This window comes from Bombina bombina, chromosome 3 (assembly GCF_027579735.1).
Source record: "Bombina bombina isolate aBomBom1 chromosome 3, aBomBom1.pri, whole genome shotgun sequence".
Taxonomy (NCBI): Eukaryota; Metazoa; Chordata; class Amphibia; order Anura; family Bombinatoridae; genus Bombina; species Bombina bombina.
The window spans coordinates 41,615,559-41,637,284 of NC_069501.1; the positions used below are offsets into that span (position 1 = coordinate 41,615,559).

Sequence of the window (21,726 nt, forward strand, 5' to 3'; positions counted from 1 at the left end):
GCGGCTTTAAAGCAGTTAGGAACTTGTGAGGTGGGCCTTGTTGCGTATTCCTAACATATTTGGTATAGAAAGCCAGAGTAGGTTTACTCTGTTCTTTCTTTTTTTCTACAGGTCTCTGTGAGGAGTGGCATCCTCTCACACCATGTGGGCTGTCCTCCTGCCGGATGGCTAAATGTAGGTAAGTGGCTTTTGGTCTTATAAGTGTGGGAGATTGTGCACTTTAAAGAATTCTGCAAACTGTGTGCAGGCACTTCATGGTATGTGAGAGAGATTAATTTCCTCTTCTTGGTGATGAAGGGATTAATTACCTGAGGCTAGTTTTACTGGGACATATTTTAAGGCAGTATATATTCCCTAGCTAAAAGGGGACTCTGCAGTATAGCACTGGTGGTCTGAATAATTGTATGACATATGTGCGTATTGCTCTTGTTGAAAAATACAAGCTGGATGGTGCCAGGTTTTTTTCACGCAATGTTTGAGGAACATAATTTTCTCTGATCGTGTTCAAACTTAATGGTTTGTTTTTATCAGCGCTTTAGTCTACCAACCTCAGGAGACCTACAGCTCTATACATGTAGCTTAAGATTTTGTTCTGAGGAGCGCACCGTTTATTTAAACCACGCTCTCTTTCTTTCTAGCTGTTCCTTATGACTCCACCTCTTTCATTGTTAGTAGAGAAAGGATCGGCGCCATTTTGGACTCTGTATCGCTCTCGTGTCTCCGGCTCCAGGGGTCTGTTACTATATATATTATGTTTATCCTGTTTAAAGACAGTTTTCACTTAAAGTGACAGCACCTATTTATTTGCAAATAAAACTAAGTAAAAAAATTAAAACAAAACCAAAAACTTTTTCTTGATAGTCTCATGTCTCTCAGGATGATGCTGTTTAGGCATAGCTACAGCTTTCTCCTCATATGTCTCAAGCCTTTAATGTCTATACATACAGTGCCCTGCTTTTCCTCTACATCTCCTGGAGGAGTTTATTTGCCCGCAGAAACTGTTGCACATGTATCCTTTGGGTATCTGCGGCATTATCTGCTTTTCCCATGTTATAGGGAATATGCAAGAAGAATTTAAGATAGTCAGATGGTAAGGTTTCAGTCCTATCTACTGCTACACAGGTGCCCTGCCTCATAAGTCTGATGAGGAGGATTCGCAGGTAGCCTCTGAGGGTGAAATCTCAGATTCGGACTGTATAATGCCTTCATCTGATGCTGAAGTAGTTTCCTTCATATTTAAGCCTGAACACCTTCGTGTATTGTAAAGGAGCTTTTTGGCTATTTTGGACGACACCGATACACCTGTTGTCAACCTTAAGAATCTAGTAAACTTTATGTATACTAGGATGATTTCACTGTGGAAGTGTTTCCTGTTCCAGACCGTGCTAGGAGATTTTTCGCAGGAATGGGAGAAGTCAGGGATTCCTTTTTCCCTGTCTCCTGTTTTTAAAATAAAAAGATGTTTTCCTGTCATTCGATCCCTATGGAGGATAACTGCTCTTTTAAGGTTCAATGGACTAAGCTTAAGGCTTATATGGAAGTTTGTATTACCTTGGTGACAAGTGGGGCATCTTATTTGTGCTACACCTTGTCTGATTCCATTTTGGTCAGAGACTCCTTTGAAGGAGATCCAGATCAGAATTTAGGCTATTAGGCTAGCCAATTATTTGATTTCTGATGCTACCATGCCAGTCTTTAAGCCGGGGGCCAACAAATCTGGCTTCACTGTGCTAGCCAGCGGATAGTTGTGGCTATATTCTTGGTCAGTGGATTTTTCCTCTGAGCACAAACTTCTGGCACTTAATTTTTATTTTACATGGGTAAGACCTTGTTGTATTGCTGGTGGATAAGGGTCTTTTCTACCACAAGACAAGAAAAATAGTTTTAAAGGACATCAGAGTAGAAACCTGCAGCTGAGTCTAAATCGGCATGAAGGGTTTTCCCTCAATCCGGGATCGGACCAAGTGGGGGACTGAATCTCTCTGTTTTTCTTCAAAACTGGATACGAGTTGTCCCAGATAGGACATAGTATATCAGGGTTACTTAATAGAATTCAATTCTTCCTCCCAGAGACAGGTTCCATCTCTCATTTTATCTGCTGTCCAGATAACAGAGAGGCATTTTTGAATTGCGTTTGGGACTTTTTCTGGGAGTCATAATTCCAGTTCCTGTTCGGAATAGGGTCTAGGATTTTATTTATTTTCCCGAAAAAGGCGGATTCTAGACCTAAAGTGTCTCAGACAAGTTTCTCAGGGTACTGTCCTTCAAATGGAAACCATTGGTTACATTCTCCCTTGGTCTAATAGGGTCAGTTCATGATGACCATAGACCTGGAGGACACGTGTCTTCAAGTTCCTGAGATTTGTCTTTCTGTCAAACTTTTTCAGTTTGTTACTCTTCCCTTTGGCCTTGCCACGTCTACCAGATTTTGAAAAGTTCTGGGGGCTATCTTGGCAGTCATCAGGTTTCGGGAATTGCTGTGGCGCCATTCCTGGACATAACAAAAGGTTCAGGTGCTATCTTTTAAACAAGCAAACTCTCATACAGAGATCTTGTTGTCTTTTCTTTTTTCCCAAGGATGGGAAGTGAATCTTAAAATGTGTTCCCTTGTTCCAGCTACAGGGGTAATTTTTCTTAGGGACCATAATAGTTTTCCTATCTCTGAAAATATTTCTGACAGAGGTCAGAAACTCAGAGATTCATGCCTCTTTCTGCAGTCTTCTGTTCGTCCTTCAGTGGTTTATTGGACATCATTCCCTTTGCTCGTTTCCATATGAAGGTTCTGCAGTTTTGCATACCCAGATAGTGGAACTGGGATCATGTGGATCTGTATCTGAGAATAGATCTAGATCTGTCAACATCAGATTCTCTCTCGTGGTGGTTTACTCAGGAGCATCTGTCTCGGGGCACATGCTTTCAAAAACTTTCCTGGGCCTATTGCCCGGTTTTTCAGGTTCTAGTTGGAGTCTTCCACTGCACTGCTCTGAATGCAACGATCCTGTCTGATCTTGGAAGTTAAGCAGGACTAGGCCGGGTCAGTACCTGGATGGGAGACCGCCTGGGAACACCAGGTGCGGTAGACTTACTTTTTCACCTCAGTGATTTACATTGCCAACTGGGAAGAACCCGGAGTTCCTTAGCCATTATGGAGGTGGCGTGGATTGTTCAGTGGGCAGACGCTCACAATTGCTGTCTATCTACTATCCACATTCCAGGATTCGATTCTGGGAGCAGACTTCTTGAGCAGTCAGACTTTTCATTCCTGGTAGTATGTGCTCCTCCCGGAGGTGTTCTCCAGGTGAACCCTCAAATGGGGGGTGCAGGAGTTGGTTTAGATGGCAGTACGCCAAGCTTCCAAGGTACGTTTAAGGGTCAAGAGATCAGCAGGCTGCCCTGGTAGATTCTCTGGTGGTTCCTTGGGATTTCAGTCTGACATACCTGTTCATCAGTTTGCTCTTCTTCCACAAGTCTTTGCTCGTATTGAATAGGGGGGAGCATCAATATTTTTTAGAGTTCCTGCATGGTCTAGCAGGATCTGGTATGCAGACCTAGTGGAGTTGAGGCTCTGTTTAAGCCATTGCATTACATAGACATTATTCTTGGAAGGTTTTCCTTCTTTTTGCTTTTTCTTCTTTTCGGAGAGTTTGAACCTCTCAACTTTGCATTGTAATTCGCCTTATCTTATTTTCGGATAAGGCGGTTCTTCGTCCTAAATGGTTCTGCATAAAACATTTTAAGCAAGAACTTGTTGTTCATTTCTATGTCCTAATCTTTGTTCTTATTAGGAAAGTTTGTTGCACAACTTGGATGTTGAGCATGTTTATATTATTTTCTTTCATGTAATTGGCAAGAGTCCATGAGCTAGTGACATATGGGATATACAATACTAGCAGGAGGGGCAAAGTTTCCCAAACCTTAAAAATTCCTATAAATACACCCCCTCACCACACCCACAATACAGTTTTACAAACTTTGCCTCCTATGGAGGTGGTGAAGTAAGTTTGTGCTTGATTTTTATGATTTCTTCTATGATAAGCGCTTCTAAGCATTCTGAAACCCAATTCTTCTCAGAGTACAGTGTTTGTCAGAGGGATGTGAAGAGAGTATCGCCTATTTGATTTGATTGTTTCCCTCGCTGGGAATCTTTTAAAGGGTTCTCTGTTATTGGTCGTAGGGATTCATCTCCTACCTCCCTTTTCAGATCGACGATATACTCTTATATACCATTACCTCTTCTGATTTTCAGTACTGGTTTGGCTATCTGCTATATGTGGATGGGTGTCTTTAGGTAAGTATGTATCATTATTTAAGACACTCTCAGCTATGGTTTAGTGCTTTATGTATTAATATAAAGTTTTAAATATATGTATTTTACTTATATTAGCCATGAGTCAGGTTTATGTATATTTCCCTTTGCAGTCTGGCAGTTTCTTCATGGGAATCATGTTTTAGGAAGTTTGTCTTACACAGGTATAGTCTTTTTTCTTTTGAAAACTTGCAGGCAAATTAGGCTCGCAAGGGCGCAAAATGCTGTTATTTATTGCGTCATTCTTGGAGTGAGAATTTTTTTGGCGTGAATGTGCGTCTGTAATGACACAAGTTCGTCATTTCCTGCGTATTAGTTGACGCAAGGTTGTGTGGCGCGAAATTGTGTTTGTTGGAGCCCCCCAATTTTTTTTTCAACTTCCTTTTGCATTGTGCATCATACTTGGCGCCAAATTTTTTTCATTTATTTTACCCCCCTTCCTATATGCTTCTTGCCTTCTTTATGCTCAGAGGGCTATGCTATTTGCTTTTTTGTCAATTTTAGCATTTGCATTTTTCCCCATTCCTGAAACTGCTATATGTGGAAATAAGATATTTCTGTTTAAATGTTATTTTTTATTTTACATTTTACAAGATGTCTCAATCTGATCCTGTCTCAGAAGCTGCTGTAGGAACCATGTTGCCTGAACCCAGTTTTTCCAAAGCTAAGTGTATCTGTTGTAAGCTAGTGGAGATTATATATCCAGCTGTAGTATGTAACAGTTGTCATGAGAAGCTTTTGCATGCAGAAAAGGTTTCTGTTTGTGCAAGTACAGTATTTGTTGTTCCTTCAACATCTAAAGTGCATGATATCCCTGTTGATATGAAAAATTATATTGCTGATGCGATACAGAAGGCTATGGCTGCTATACCGCCTTCAAATACACGTTACAGTTCTTTTAAAACTTCTCATAATACTGATCAAATTTGTAATGACTGACAACATACTGATATATCCACCTCTGATGAGGATCTCTCTTATTTGGAAGATCCCACTTCAGACATTGACACTGATAATCAACTTATCTTTTTAAGATTGAGTATATTCATTCTTTGTTAAAAGTGTTGTTAACTTTGGATATTGAGGAGTCTGGACCTCTTGATAATAAATCCAGTAAACATTTAAAGTCTGTCTATAAACCTCCTGTGATTACTCCTGAGGTTTTTCCTGTTCCTGATGCTATTTCTGACATGATTGCTATGGAATGGTCTAAGCCTGGTACTTCTTTTGTTCCTTTTTCAAAGTTTAAAAAGTTGTATTCGTTGATGGGGCTATTTCTACTCTTGCTAAGCGTACTACTATTCCTATGGAAGATAGTACCTCTTTTAAGGATCCTTTAGATAGGAAAATTGAATCTTATCTAAGGAAAGCTTATTTACATTCTGGCTATATTCTCAGACCTGCTATTTCTCCAACATTGGTGTGTCCGGTCCACGGCGTCATCCATTACTTGTGGGAATATTCTCTTCCCCAACAGGAAATGGCAAAGAGCACAGCAAAAGCTGTCCATATAGCCCCTCCTCAGGCTCCGCCCGCCAGTCATTCTCTTTGCCGCTCTGAACAAGTAGCATCTCCACGGAGATGGTGAAGAGTATGTGGTGTTTAGTTGTAGTTTTTTATTATTCTATCAAAAGTTTGTTATTTTGAAATAGTACTGGTATGTGCTATTTACTCTGAAACAGAAAGAGATGAAGAGTTCTGTTTAAAAGAGGAGTATGATTTTAGCAGCAGTAACTAAAATCAATTGCTGTTCCCACGCAGGTCTGTTGAGCCCAGAGAACTTCAGTTGGGGGGAACAGTTTGCAGACTTTTCTGCTCAAGGTATGACTAGCCATTTTTCTAACAAGACTGTGTAATGCTGGAAGGCTGTCATTTTCCCTCATGGGGATCGGTAAGCCATTTTCTTAGACTCAGAAAGAATAAAGGGCTTATTATGGGCTATTAACTGGTGGACACTCTTAAGGGCTAAATCGATTGTTTATTTAAGTTATTATTTAAAGTTTGAAGTGGATTTCACACTTTTTATTATTTGGGGAACGTTTTTATAGCCAGGCACTAGTTAAGACACCTTCCCAGTCAGGTAGGGCCTTTCACTGTAGTAGGCAGAGCCTCATTTTCGCGCCATTATTGCGCAGTTTCTTTTGAGTGCAGTGCATGCAGCTGCATGTGAGAGGGTCTGGTATCCACTGAAAACGTTCCTAGAAGGCTTGAATTGGTATCGTATACCCCCCTGGGATAGGTGAAGTCGCAACAAAGGCTGTGGCTGGGACTGTAGTGGGGTTAAAATTGCAAACGGTTCCGGTTTCCGCATTTTAAGGGTTAACAGCTTGAAAATTGGGGCGCAATACTTTGAATGCATTAAAACACTGTGGTGAAAATTTGGTAAAGATTGGATAATTCCTTCATAGTTTTTCACATATTCAGTAATAAAGTGTGCCCTGTTTAACATTTAAAGAGACAGTAACGGTTTTGTTTAAAAACAGTTTTTGTGCTTTATTAACCAGTTTAAGCCTGTTTAACATGTCTGTACCTTCAGATAGATCATGTTCTGTATGTATGGAGGCCAAGGTGGTTCGCCCTTCAAATGTATGTGATAATTGTGCCATGGCGTCCAAACAAAGTAAGGACAGTACTGTCACATTTAGTAAGGTTGCCCAGGATGATTCCTCAGATGAAGGAAGTAGGGATAGTTCTGCATCCTCTCCTTCTGTGTCTATACCAGTTATGCCCGCGCAGGCGACCCCTAGTACTTCTAGTGCGCCAATGCTTGTTACTATGCAACGATTGACGGCAGTAATGGATAACTCCATAGCTAATATTTTATCCAAAATGCCAGCATTTCAGAGAAAGCGCAATTGCTCAGTTTTAAACACTGTAGAGCAGGAGGGCGCTGATGATAATTTATCTGTCATACCTGAAGTGGCAGTGAGGGAGGGTTTGTCAGATGGAGAAATTTCTGATACAGGAAGAATTTCTCAGCAGGCAGAACCTGATGTTGTGACATTTAAATTTAAATTAGAGCATCTCTGCGCATTACTTAAGGAGGTGCTATCTACTCTGGATGATTGTGACAATCTGGTTATTCCAGAAAAATTGTGCAAGATAGACAAGTTCCTAGAGGTCCCGGTGCACCCTGATGCCTTTCCGATACCTAAGAGGGTGGCGGACATAGTGAATAAGGAGTGGGAGAAGCCAGGCATACCTTTTGTCCCTCCTCCTATATTTAAGAAATTGTTCCCCATGGTCGACCCCAGGAAGGACACATGGCAAACAGTCCCTAAGGTCGAGGGGGTGGTTTCTACACTAGCCAAACGCACGACCATTCCCATTGAGGACAATTGTGCTTTCAAAGATTCTATGGATAAAAAATTGGAGGGTTTGCTTAAAAAGATTTTTGTACAGCAAGGTTACCTCCTTCAACCTATTTCGTGCATTATTCCTGTAACTACAGCGGCGTGGTTCTGGTTCGAGAAACTGGAAAAGTCGCTCAGTAGGGAGACTCCATATGAGGAGGTCATGGACAGAATTCACGCACTTAAGTTAGCTAATTCCTTTATTCTAGACGCCGCTTTGCAGTTAGCGAGATTAGCGGCGAAAAATTCAGGGTTTGCAATTGTGGCGCGTAGAGTGCTCTGGCTTGGTCTTGGTCGGCGGATGTATCTTCCAAGACAAAATTGATTAATATTCCTTTCAAAGGTAAGACCCTTTTTGGGCCAGAATTGAAAGAAATTATTTCAGACATCACTGGGGGAAAGGGCCATGCCCTCCCACAAGATAGGCCTTTCAAGGCTAAGAATAAGTCCAATTTTCGTTCCTTTCGCAATTTCAGGAACGGACCGGCTTCCAACTCTGCAGCCTCTAGACAAGAGGGTAACGCTTCCCAGACTAAACCAGCTTGGAAACCAATGCAAGGCTGGAACAAGGGTAAACAGGCCAAGAAGCCTGCTGCTGCTACCAAAACAGCATGAAGGGGTAGCCCCCGATCCGGGACCGGATCTAGTAGGGGGCAGACTCTCTCTCTTTGCTCAGGCTTGGGCAAGAGATGTTCAGGATCCCTGGGCACTAGAAATAGTCTCTCAGGGTTATCTTCTAGAATTCAAGGAACTACCCCCAAGGGGAAGGTTCCACATGTCTCACTTATCTTCAAACCAAAAGAGACAGGCATTCTTACATTGTGTAGAAGACCTGTTAAAGATGGGAGTGATACACCCAGTTCCAACTGTGGAACAAGGTCAGGGGTTTTACTCAAATCTGTTTGTAGTTCCCAAAAAAGAGGGAACTTTCAGACCAATTCTGGATTTAAAAATTCTAAACAAATTTCTCAGAGTTCCAGCGTTCAAAATGGAAACCATTCGAACAATTTTACCTACAATCCAGGAGGGTCAATATATAACTACCGTGGATTTAAAGGATGCGTATCTACATATTCCTATCCACAAAGATCATCATCAGTTGCTAAGGTTCGCCTTTCTGAACAAACATTATCAGTTTGTGGCTCTCCCATTTGGACTAGCCACTGCTCCCAGAATTTTCACAAAGGTGCTCGGGTCCCTTCTAGCGGTTCTAAGACCAAGGGGCATTGCAGTGGCACCTTATCTGGACGACATTCTAATTCAAGCGTCGTCTCTTTCCAAGGCAAAGGCTCATACAGACATTGTTCTAGCCTTTCTCAGATCTCACGGGTGGAAGGTGAACGTAGAAAAGAGTTCCCTGTCTCCGTCGACAAGAGTTCCCTTTTTGGGAACAATAATAGATTCTTTAGAAATGAAGATCTTCTTGACAGAAGTCAGAAAGTCAAAGCTTCTAAATGCTTGTCAAGTTCTTCACTCTATTCTGCAGCCTTCCATAGCTCAGTGCATGGAAGTAGTAGGGTTGATGGTTGCAGCAATGGACATAGTTCCTTTTGCTCGAATTCATCTAAGACCATTACAACTGTGCATGCTCAAGCAGTGGAATGGGGACTATACAGACTTGTCTCCAAAGATTCAAGTAGACCAGATGACCAGAGACTCACTCCATTGGTGGTTGTCCCAGGATCACCTGTCTCAGGGAATGAGTTTCCGCAGACCAGAGTGGGTCATTGTCACGACCTACGCCAGTCTATTAGGCTGGGGCGCAGTCTGGGATTCCCTGAAAGCTCAGGGTTTATGGTCTCGGGAAGAGTCTCTTCTCCCGATCAACATCCTGGAACTGAGACCGATATTCAATGCTCTCCGGGCTTGGCCTCAACTAGCGAAGGCCGGATTCATAAGATTCCAGTCAGACAACATGACGACTGTAGCTTACATCAACCATCAGGGGGGAACAAGGAGTTCTTTGGCGATGAGAGAGGTATCCAAAATCATCAAATGGGCGGAGGATCACTCCTGCCACCTATCTGAAATCCACATCCCAGGAGTAGACAACTGGGAGGCGGATTATCTGAGTCGTCAGACTTTCAATCCGGGGGAGTGGGAGCTCCACCCGGAGGTGTTTGACCAGTTGACTCAATTATGGGGCATTCCAGACATGGATCTGATGGCGTCCCGTCAGAACTTCAAGGTTCCTTGCTACGGGTCCAGATCCAGGGATCCCAAGGCGACTCTAGTGGATGCATTAGTGGCGCGTTGGTCGTTCAACCTAGCTTATGCGTTTCCACCGTTCCCTCTCCTTCCCAGGCTTGTAGACAGGATCAAACAGATGAAGGCCTCAGTGATTCTGATAGCTCCTGCGTGGCCGCGCAGGACTTGGTATGCAGACCTGGTGAATATGTCATCGGCTCCACCATGGAATCTACCTTTGAGACAGGATCTAGTACAAGGTCCATTCGAACATCCAAATCTAGTTTCTCTGCAGCTGACTGCTTGGAAATTGAACGTTTGATTTTATCCAAGTGTGGGTTTTCAGATTCAGTGATAGATACTCTGGTCCAAGCCAGAAAACCTGTGACTAGAAAGATTTACCATAAAATATGGAAGAGATATATCTGTTGGTGTGAATCCAAGGGATTCTCCTGGAGTAAGATTAAAATTCCTCTCCTTTCTCCAAGAAGGTTTGGATAAGGGATTGTCAGCGAGTTCTCTAAAAGGACAGATTTCTGCTTTATCTGTCTTGTTACACAAACGACTGGCAGCTGTGCCAGATGTACAAGCTTTTGTACAGGCTTTGGTCAGAATCAAGCCTGTTTACAGACCCTTGACTCCTCCTTGGAGTCTAAATTTAGTTCTTTCAGTTCTTCAAGGGGTTCCGTTTGAACCCTTACATTCCATAGATATCAAGTTACTATCTTGGAAAGTTCTGTTTTTAGTTGCTATTTCTTCTGCAAGAAGAGTTTCGGAATTATCTGCTTTGCAGTGTAATACACCCTATCTGGTGTTCCATTCAGATAAGGTCGTTTTGCGTACTAAGCCTGGTTTTCTTCCGAAGGTTATTTCCAACAGGAATATTAACCAGGAAATAGTTGTTCCTTCTCTGTGTCCGAATCCAGTTTCAAAGAAGGAACGTTTGTTACACAATTTAGATGTAGTTCGTGCTTTAAAGTTCTATTTAGAAGCAACTAAGGATTTTAGACAAACCTCATCTTTGTTTGTCGTTTACTCTGGTAAGAGGAGAGGACATAAAGCTACGGCTACCTCTCTTTCTTTCTGGCTGAAAAGCATTATCCGATTGGCTTATGAGACTGTCAGACGGCAGCCTCCTGAACGAGTCACAGCTCACTCCACTAGAGCTGTGGCTTCCACATGGGCCTTCAAGAACGAGGCTTCTGTTGATCAGATATGTAAGGCAGCGACTTGGTCTTCTCTGCACACTTTTGCCAAATTCTACAAATTTGATACTTTTGCTTCTTCGGAGGCTGTTTTTGGGAGATAGGTTTTGCAAGCCGTGGTGCCTTCTGTTTAAGTAACCTGATTTGCTCCCTCCCTTCATCCGTGTCCTAAAGCTTTGGTATTGGTTCCCACAAGTAATGGATGACGCCGTGGACCGGACACACCAATGTTGGAGAAAACAGAATTTATGCTTACCTGATAAATTACTTTCTCCAACGGTGTGTCCGGTCCACGGCCCGCCCTGGTTTTTTAATCAGGTTTGAAAAATGTCTTTCTCTATACACTACAGTCACCACGGCACCCTATAGTTTCTCCTTTTTTCTCCTAACCGTCGGTCGAATGACTGGGGGGCGGAGCCTGAGGAGGGGCTATATGGACAGCTTTTGCTGTGCTCTTTGCCATTTCCTGTTGGGGAAGAGAATATTCCCACAAGTAATGGATGACGCCGTGGACCGGACACACCGTTGGAGAAAGTAATTTATCAGGTAAGCATAAATTCTGTTTTCTATGGCTGATGTTGCGGCTGCATTAACTTTTTGGTTGGATAGCTTAGCACATAGGGAAAAAGATTCTGATTTGCATAGCATTGTTTGTTTGCTTCAGCATGCTAATCATTTTATCTGTGATGCTATTTTTGATATCATCAAGATTGATGTTAAATCTATGTCTTTGGCTATTTTAGCTAGAAGAGCTTTATGGCTCAAATAATGGAATGCTGACATGGTATCTAAATCTAGGTTACTATCTCTATAATTCCAGGGTAATCATTTGTTTGGCTCCCAGTTGGATCCTATTATTTCCACTATTACTGGGGGGGAAGGGAGTTTTTTTGCCCCAGGGTACAAAGCCTAAAGGTAAATCTAAAGCTTCTAATCGGTTTTGTTCCTTCCATCAGACTAGAGAACAGAAAACCACTCCTTCCCCTAAGGACTCTGGCTCCAATTGAAGCCATCTTCGAGTTGGAATAAATCCAAGCCTTATAAGAAACCAAAGCCAGCCCCCAAGACTGCATGAAGGTGCAGCCCTCAATCCTGTTCTGCTGGTGGGGGGCAGATTGAAATTATTTCAAGACATGTGGGCAGGTTCCGTTCAGAATCATTGGATTCAGAATATTGTCTCTCAGGGGTATCGAATAAGTTTCACCTTCCAACAAATCCTGTGAAAGCTCAGGCCTTTCTGAAGTGTGTTTCAGATCTAGAGCTTTCAGGGGTAATTCTGCCAGTTCCACTTCTGGAACAGGGTCTGGGTTTTTTTTTCAAATCTATTCATTGTCCCGAAGAAGGAAAATTCTTTCAGACCAGTTCTGGATCTAAAGTTTTTTAATCAATTTGTAAGGGTCCAAAAATTTCAAGATGGTGACTATAAGGACTATTCTGCCTTTTGTTCAGCAAGGTCATTACATGTCCTCAATAGACTTACAGGATGCGTATCTTAACATTCCGTTTCATCCAGACCTCTATCGGTTTCTGAGATTCTCTTTTCTAGACAAGCATTACCAATTTGTTGCTCTTCTATTTGGCCTAGCAACAGCTCCAAAAATCTTTTCAAAAGTTCTCGGTGCCCTTCTATCTGTAATCAGAGAGCAGGGTATTGCAGTGTTTCCTTATTTGGATGATATCTTGGTACTGGCTCAATCTTTTCATTTAGCAGAATCTCACAAAAATCAACTTGTGTTGTTTCTTCAAAGACATGGTTGAAGGATCAATTTACTAAAGAGTTTCTTGATTTCTCAGACAAGGGTCACCTTTTTTGGTTTCCAGATAGTTTCAGTGTCCATGACTCTGTCTTTAACAGACAAGAGACAAATAAAATTGGTGTCTGCCTGTCGAAACCTTCAGTCTCGATCATTTCCTTCAGTGGCTATGTACATGGAAGTTTTAGGTCTCATGACTGCAGCATCGGACATGATCCCCTTTGCTCCTTTTTCATAAGAGACCTCTGAAGCTTTGCGTACTGAATCGATGGTGCAGGGATTATACTCGGATATCACAATTGATATACTTAAATCCCAACATTCAACTCTCTCTGTCCTGGTGGTTGGACCATCATTGTTTTTTTTCAAGGGGCCTCTTTTGTTCGTCCTTCCTCAGACGGAGATGGTGGATGTGTTAGCAGTTCCTTGGTTTTACCAACCTGCTTACATTTTTCCGCCTCTAGTTCTTCTTCCAAGGGTGATCGCCAAGATCATAATGGAACAATCGCATGTGTTTCTGATAGCACCAGCATGGCCTCACAAGTTTTGGTATTCAGATCTTGTCCGGATGTCCAGTTGCCAACCTTAGCCACTTCCTTAACGGCCAGACCTTCTGTCTCAAGGGCCATTTTTCCATCAGGATCTCAAATCGCTAAACTTGAAGGTATGGAAATTGAGCGCTTAGTCATAGAGGTTTCTCTGACTGATTAATACTATGCTACAGGCTCGTAAGTCTGTTTCAAGGAAGATTTATTATCGGGTTTGAAAAAACTATATTTCATGGTGTTTTTCTTGCCATTCTTTTAGAATTCCTAGAATTTTACAGTTTCTTCAGGATGGTTTGGATAAAGATTTGTCTGCAAATACTCTGAAAGGACAAATCTCTGCTCTTTCTGTTTTATTTCATAGAAAGATTGCTAAACTTCAAGATATTCACTGTTTTGTTTAGGATTTGGTTTGTATCAAGCCTGTTATTAAATCAACCTCTCCTCCTTGGAGTCTTAATTTGGTTTTGAAGGGTTTGCAGACTCCTCCTTTTGAGCCTATGCATTCTTTGGATATTAAACTACTTTTTTGGAAAGTGTTGTTTCTTTTGGCTATCTCTTCAGCTAGAAGAGTTTCTGAATTGTCTGCTCTCTCTTGTGAGTCTCCTTTTCTGATTTTCCATCAGGATAAGACTGTTTTGCGTACTTCGTTTAAATTTCTTCCTAAGTTTGTGAATTCTAACAACATTAGTAGGGAAATTGTTGTTCCTTGTGTCTTAATCCTAAGAATACTCTTGAAAGATCCTTGCATTCTTTGGATGTTGTAAGAGCTTTGAAATATTATGTCGAAGCTACTAAAGATTTCAGGAAGACTTCTAGTCTGTTGTTTTTTCTGGTCCTAGGAAAGGTCAGAAAGCCTCTGCCATTTCTTTGGCATCTTGGTTAAAACTTTTAATTCACACGGCTTATTTGGAGGCTGGACAGTCTTTGCCTCAGAGAATTACATCTCATTCTACTAGATCAGTCGCCACTTCTTGGGCTTTTAAGAATGAAGCTTCAGTTGATCAGATTTGCAAATCAGCAACTTGGTCTTCTTTGCATACATTTACTACATTTTACCATTTTTATATAATTGCTTCTTCTGAAGCAGTTTTTGGTAGAAAAGTTCTTCAGGCAGCTGTCTCAGATTGATTCTTCTGCTTATGATTTTAGTTTTTTTCTTGAAATTTATGAGAAAGACTTATTTTTTATATATTTTTTTTATATTTTTTTTGTGGATTTAATTTTTTCAACGGAAATAGCTCTTTTTATTTTATCCCTCCCTTTCTACTGCTGTCTCCATGGTAAATTCACGTACATGAGCTTAATGTTATCTATATGAAACGCATGAACTAATGCCCTCTAGTGGTGAAAAACTGTCAAAATGCATTTAGATTAGAAGACGGCCTTCAAGGTCTAAAAAATTAGCATATGAACCTCCTAGGTTTAGCTTTCAACTAAGAATACCAAGAGAACAAAGCAAAATTGGTGATAAAAGTAAATTGTAAAGTTGTTTAAAATTACATGCCCTATTTGAATAATGAAAATTTTATTTTTTGGACTTGACTGTCCCTTTAAGCAGAGCAAGTTTGCTCTGGTTTTCTTAGGGGTTTAGCTGTAGTCCATGTCAGTCTCTTCAGTTGAGCAAGTGGTAGCTTTTAAGCATTTGTGAACTTGTGGGGTATAATCCCCACTGGGCCTCCTAAATAGTTTCATGCTGCCCTTGGTTGAAAGTTTGAGTAAGTTTACTCAGCCTTTTCTTTTTTCCACATGTCCATGTGAGGTAGAAAGCCCCTCTCATACCAAGTGAGCTGTCTTGCTGCTGGACAGATTTTTGAGGTAAGTGCCTATTTCTTTCCCTGTTTTGATATAGGAGAATTTGGCACTTTGACAGTTAATTCTGTCTAAATATACAATCAGCCTTCTAAGTTAACGGCTTATTTTATGGCAGTTTTGCAGGCACTGGGGATGTTTGCCTCAGTTTATTATGTTTTAACTTTGGTGTACATGTTTTTTTGGTGAACGGTTTTTCAAGCAGTGGTGCCTTCTGTTTAAGTTTGCCTGTCTTGTTTCTCCCTGCCTAGTTATCTGTGTTGCCTTTAGCTTGGGTATTGATTCCCAACAGTAAATGATGATGTTGTGGATTCACCATATCTTAGGAAAGAAAACAAAATTTATGCTTACCTGATAAATTTCTTTGTTTCCGGATATGGTGAGTCCATTACCCCGCCTGTTTTATTAAGACAGTTATTTTTGACTAAACGTCAGGCACCTCTACACCTTTGTATTGTTTATTTTTCCATTTCCCTTTGGTCAAATGACTGGGGTTTGTGGGAAGGGAACTGATACTTAACAGCTTTGTTGTGGTGCTCTTTGCTTCCTCCTGCTGGCCAGGAGTGATAATCACAACAGTAAACGATGACGTTGTGGACTCACCATATCCGGAAATAACTACATTTATCAGGTAAGCATACATTTTGTTTTTAACAGATCGCACAATTGTGACTTTCATAATTAACTATTGTAATCGGTTTCCATCTGCACCAGTGCTAAACTATCTGAATTAATCTTTTAGTTTGTCAGGATGGGCAGACTGCGTACTATTTTTCTATCACTATATGGTGGCTTATAAACTATGGCAAGTATTATTTTTTAACCACAACTGTTTAACGCATCTTTTGAATGGGACTTTTATCTTTTTTTTTTTTTCTTATACTGTATTCGATCGGGTTGATTTCTGTCCGCGGCCTCAGAGCAGGCAGGCAAGTTATGGAGCAGTGGTCAATTTATCAAGTGCCGGGCGGACATGATTCACTGTAGCGAATTATATCTGACCGACATAGCTAAATGCAGACAGCATACACTGTCGGCATTTAACATTGTACAAGCATTTCTTGTGAAATGCTTGTGCAATCCCACCCCCTGCACATTAGCGGCCAATCTAGCATCCCGATTAAAAGGTGGCGGACAAGTTAAGGAGCAGCAGTAAACTTTGGGCGTAGAAAGCAGCATTTGCTGCTTGTTAAATCTACCCCTAATTGCTATTGCATTGTCTTTTTATCATGCTTTTTTTTTTTTCTACTGCATTCATTGTTCCTTTAAAGAGATATGAAAATAAAAAAATAAAAAATAATAATTTGTGATTTAGACAGAGCAAACCTTTTCAAAAAAGGTTCCAATTTACTTCTATTATTAAGTTTGCTTTAATCCGTGTCGAAGAGAAACCTAGGTTGGCATCTGGAGCACTAAATGGCAGTAAATAATGCTGCCATCTAGTGCTCTTGCAAATGAATAACATTGTTTGGTGAAGAATATTGGAAAATACAGCAAAATGTGTAAGAAAGATGTGAACTGATTGATTATATGTTAAATTCTGAAATATAATGTATTACACTATATGAGCATGATGTGTCTTACCCTGATATCAAGTGATCACATTTTTATGCATTTCACACTAAATATTTTTTTTATATACCTACAAGTTGATTGGTTTGTTCTTTTAGTGAACCGTTTATCATTTTCTCTGGTGGATTATCATATGACAAAGCCTGTAGAAGACAAAGTTTGACTATAATGCATGGAAAAGCAATTACTGTTCTTGAAATGGATCATCCTATCGTGGACTTTTTAACCTTATGTGAGACGCCATACCCAAATGGTAAGAACTGTTTTTGGTTTTACTGGTATAAAATGTGATATGGAAAGATAAGATCCCCAATGCAGCTATATATATATATATATATATATATATATATATATATATATATATATATATATATATATATATATATATATATATATTATTTATTTAACTTGTTCCACAAAGAAAATGAAAATGTCTATAATTTAGCAATGTTCTGTCAGATACGCATGTTTTGGATGACTTATATTCATCTTCACGTTTTGCACATTATTGATATAATTTCATAACCTTTTGATTCACTTTTTTTTTATTCAGCTTTTATATTTATTTATGTACTGCACATATGCCAGTTTATCTTACATTTAATTTTGTGTCACAATCAATAAGTCCTTAATGATATGGATTTATTATTTATGTACAACCCTGGCCCCCATTCCAATCAATTTAAATTTGTATCTTAAAACATATAATATCCAAGATTTTTTTTTAATTGATTTCAGATCAATTCTTTTTTTTTTTTTTTTTTATTGAGGAATCATAGGAAAAGTTACAAAATTAACAATAATATGAGCATATACAGGTAGTATAACTGCGATCGGAGTTCCGAGATCAGGACCACCCACCACATACTGACATAAATGAGCTTTTTATACAATACAGACTCACAATGCTGAAAGATACCTAATTTAACTGTTAAATTATGATCTGGGAAAATAGCAGAAATCGAGTAGACAATGTAATCCAGTAGCCACCATTGGGCCTGTGGTCTCTGTATGAAGTGAAGTTAGGTGGTCTGGGAATAATAAGTGTAGAGCCCCGATCGGGCCTGATTATAGTGGAGAAAAGTTGTGGGCAAACTATCTGTGGTCAGAAATGATTGGTAAATGCAAAGGAGACAAAGGGGTGACCACACAGATCCCTTCCTATCTCAAGGGAGAGAGCAGTGATTGTACCTACCCCATCAAAGGGAGAGTATCTTAGAATCACCGGTTTCCCAAGGTTCCCATATCCGGGCATACCAGTCTGTTTGTTGATGTGAGCTTAAAATAGGTAATTAAATATACCAATGCCTGCCACTGTGGAGCATTGGGTTTTTTCCAGTTTCTCGCAATTGTGAGCTTTGCGGCCATCAGGATTGTGATCAAAAGAGTGTGAACAGGCACGGTGGTGTTGGAGATTTAGGTGGAGGAGTGCGACCTCAGGGGGTAGGTCCCCCACTAACCCCAGGGTGAGGCAGAGAGTGTGCAGTTTTGCCCAAACATGTTTAATGATTGGGCAGGACCACCAGATGTGAAATTGGTCACCTGTCAGCGAGCACCCTCTCCAGCATAAGGGAGAAGAATCAGGGAACATCCTATGTAATTTGAGTGGGACTTAATGCCATCTAGTGAGAAGCTTATAATAGAGTTCATATAGAGTTGTATAGTGTATGGAGGATTTGGTATGCAAAATTGCGGCTGTCCAACCTTTTTCAGAGAAAGTTTCCCCCAAGTCCTTTTCCCAATTAGACATATGCCTGGTCTTAGTCAGTGTCAATGCGTTGAGGAGAAATTGATAATTATGTGATAAAGGGGACTTATGGTGAGTGGCTGTTGTCAAACAGCTCTCCCATGGAGTTAAAGGCCTAGGGCGACTAGTGAGGAATCCCCAAGATTTCATTTTAGATCTGAGCCTCATAAAGTCAAACTGGAATTTATGCAGAATAGCGAGGACATCCACCAAAGCCTCATGTGGAGGTTGGTCAATCTCAGTGAAAAAGTTGATAAGTTTGAGGTTAGATAGAGCTTGTCTCGTGGCATGGCTAGAGAACGTGAGACCATAGAGGAGCCCTTTTATGGAGTGACATGGAGAGGGGTGGGGAGATACTAGAGGGAAGTGGCAGAGACGTAGCCAGGAGTCCCTGCAGTGAGCCACTATCTTATTGTGAATGGGAATATCAGAAGCACAATATCAGGGAATCCAGAGAAGATCTAACAGGGACATGTAGGGACATGCCTGTTCTAGTTCTAGCCATTTTGGGGTGGCGTGAGATGTGTTCCATTCCGAGATGTGGGAGAGTAAAGCAGCTTCGTAATAAAGCCTGATAATCGGGAGTCCTAAACCTCCTGTGAGTACGGGATGCTGTAAGAGAGTGGCCGCTATTTGTGGACGCTTCCTGTTCCAGACATACCGATTTATTACTGCTTGAAATTTATTTATTAGAGAGAGTCGGATCTTAATGGGGAGGCATCTAAATAAATACGTTAATTTTGTTAACTGCATCATTTTAACAGCCACAATTCTGCCAAACTACGAGATCTCATCATACCTCCTAGTATTCAAATCTTGTTGGAGAATAGAGAGTAGGGCGTTGAAATTTTTAAGCACTATAGTGTCAATGTCATGGGAGAGAAACACTCACAGGTGCCTCAGTCCTGACATAGACCATTGGAATTTATAATTTCTTTTAATGAAGGTTAAAGTAGAGTCTGGTAAATTCAGGGGAAAGGCTTCCGCTTTGCCTAAATTTAGTTTGTAATAAGAGAGATTCCCAAACAAATCCAAAAAGTCAAACAAAGTGAGGAGAGATTTTTCTGGCTCTGTAATAAAAAGGGTCAGGTCATCCGCATAAAGCGCTAATTTCTGGTGGGTATCATGCAATGCGAGGCCCTGTATTTGTGTTGTGTTTCTTATTGCTGCAGCCAAAGGTTCTATGGTAAGATCAAAGAGCAGTGGAGATAAGTGGTAACGCTGTCTAGTTCTGTTTTTTATACTAATTACATCTGAGCAAAAGCCCAAACCACAGACCGTGGCAGTGGGGGAAGAGTACAGGGACTGCTTTTATGAATGTATCTGCTAGGCCAAATGTTTGGAGGGTGGTAAACATATACTCCCACCTCACCCTGTCGAAAGTCTTCTCTGCGTCCATCAACAGCACGAGAAGGGAAACCCCCATGTCCGATACCTCAGAGAAGATATTAAGAAGGCGTTGTGTATTGTCCGGACCCTGCCTGCCCGGAATGAAGCCCACCTGCTCCGTGTTAACCAAAAGTTGGGAGGAATCTTTTTAGTCTAGTGGCCAATATCTTAGCATAAAGCTTAATATCTACATTAATTAATGATATTGGCCTATAACTCTCACACAAAGAGGGATCTTTTCCCTCTTTAAGCAGCGTAAGGATTGATGCCTCCAAAAATTTGGGCCGAAGGGCACGCTCTGAGAAGGCCGAGTTAAAAAATCTTAATAAAATTGGGGTTAGAAGTACTGAGAGGATCTTATAGCATAACGCTGTAAACCCGTCCGGGCCCGGAGCTTTGTTTAGTTGTAGAGTTTTTATGGCACTTTTAAGTTCATCCGTGGTGGGTGGGTGGGTAGGAGAGGCCTTGGGCATCATCTGCAGACAGGGTCGGGAGGTTAAGAGAGGAGAAATATTGTCTGATCTGAGGAACCAGAGTTTTATCCTTTTCCTGGGACCTATCTAGATTGTATAGTGTGTCGTAGTATTGTGCGAACGCTCTAGCTATATCTTTCGGGGAGAATATCTGACCTGTTTGTGACTTGATTGTCTGAATTCACCTCTGTTGGGTGCGCATAAGTAATTTATGTGCTAGGAGTCAATCTACCTTATTACTCTTATAATAGAATAACTGCTTGAGGGCTGTTAGATTAGCTTGAACTCTGTTTTCTTCAATGAGATTTATTTTTGTTCTATTTGAAGCATTTTGTTCTGCCATTTGTCTATTTGGGCCCTTTTTATTGTGACGCTCCAGAATGCGGAGTTCTGAGTATAATTGAGACAAGGATTTACCTTGTTTTTTGCGGTTAGTTGCAGTCTGCTTAATAAAGTGGCCTCATAGAAAAGCTTTTGTGGCAGCCCAAAGTGTGGGATCATCAGTTTGTGAATTGTGATTAATGGAGAGAAATTCAGATATAACCTCAGCTGTATCTGTGTATAGTGGCCCAGCAATCATGAAGGGATCAAGTCTCCAACAGGAAGGAAGGGATGTGGAGATGTATTAGAAATAATTACTGAGACCATATCATGGTCCGACCACAGACAAATAGTAATTTTGGGGTGTGGAAGCCTATCTATCAGGGTAGAGTGACATAAAAGGTAGCCAATTTGTGAGCAACAGTAATGTGGGTCGGAATAGAAAGTATAGTTCCTCTTGGAGGGAGAGAGGCATCTCCAGGAATTGTATAAGTTGAGTTGAAACATTACGGTTCTAAACAGGGTGGAAGAGGAAGAAGTTCCTCTGTCTATAGTTTTGTGCGTGGAAGATTTTCTATCAATGGACGGGTCCCAGGCCATGTTCAAGTCCCCGCCTATGATTAAATTTCCCCTACTTATTTGATCAATTAAAGGAAGTGCTATTCTCAGAAAGGGTAACTGCTTGGTTTTCGGGGCATATAGAGAGACCAATGTATATTGAACACTATCTACGGTGCAAACTATGATTAGGAACCTGCCCTCTGGATCTCTTTCAATATGTTGTACTTCACACGCCACTGACTTATGAATCATAATGGCCACGCCTCGTTTTTTTAGATGGGTGAGAGGCCATTTGGCAAATAGGGTATAATTTGGAGTTTTGCGGGAATACAGACCCTTGGGGCAAATGGGTCTCCTGTAGAAAGGCAATTTTAGTTTTTAGCAAATACCTGAGAAGTAGACTTTTTTTTGTGGGGTAGTTCAAACCCTGCGTATTTAGGGTGGCTATTTTTAGAGACATCCTATTGCGTGCTTTAAAAAAAAAAATAGGGGGAGGGGGAG

The 21,726-nt window shown here is 40.9% G+C and overlaps 1 protein-coding gene and 1 pseudogene across 1 annotated transcript in view; both read left to right on the forward strand.

Annotated features, from left to right (window-relative positions):
- The window catches only part of STXBP5L (syntaxin binding protein 5L), a 1,275,950-nt gene that overhangs the window by 651,476 nt on the left and 602,748 nt on the right, over nucleotides 1-21,726 (forward strand). Inside the window, exon 10 of the mRNA XM_053705139.1 lies at nucleotides 16,833-16,987. Within this exon, the coding sequence (XP_053561114.1) occupies nucleotides 16,833-16,987 (155 nt within the window). The remainder of the gene's footprint in view (nucleotides 1-16,832; nucleotides 16,988-21,726) is intronic.
- Nucleotides 2,966-3,083, forward strand: LOC128654871 (uncharacterized; annotated as a pseudogene).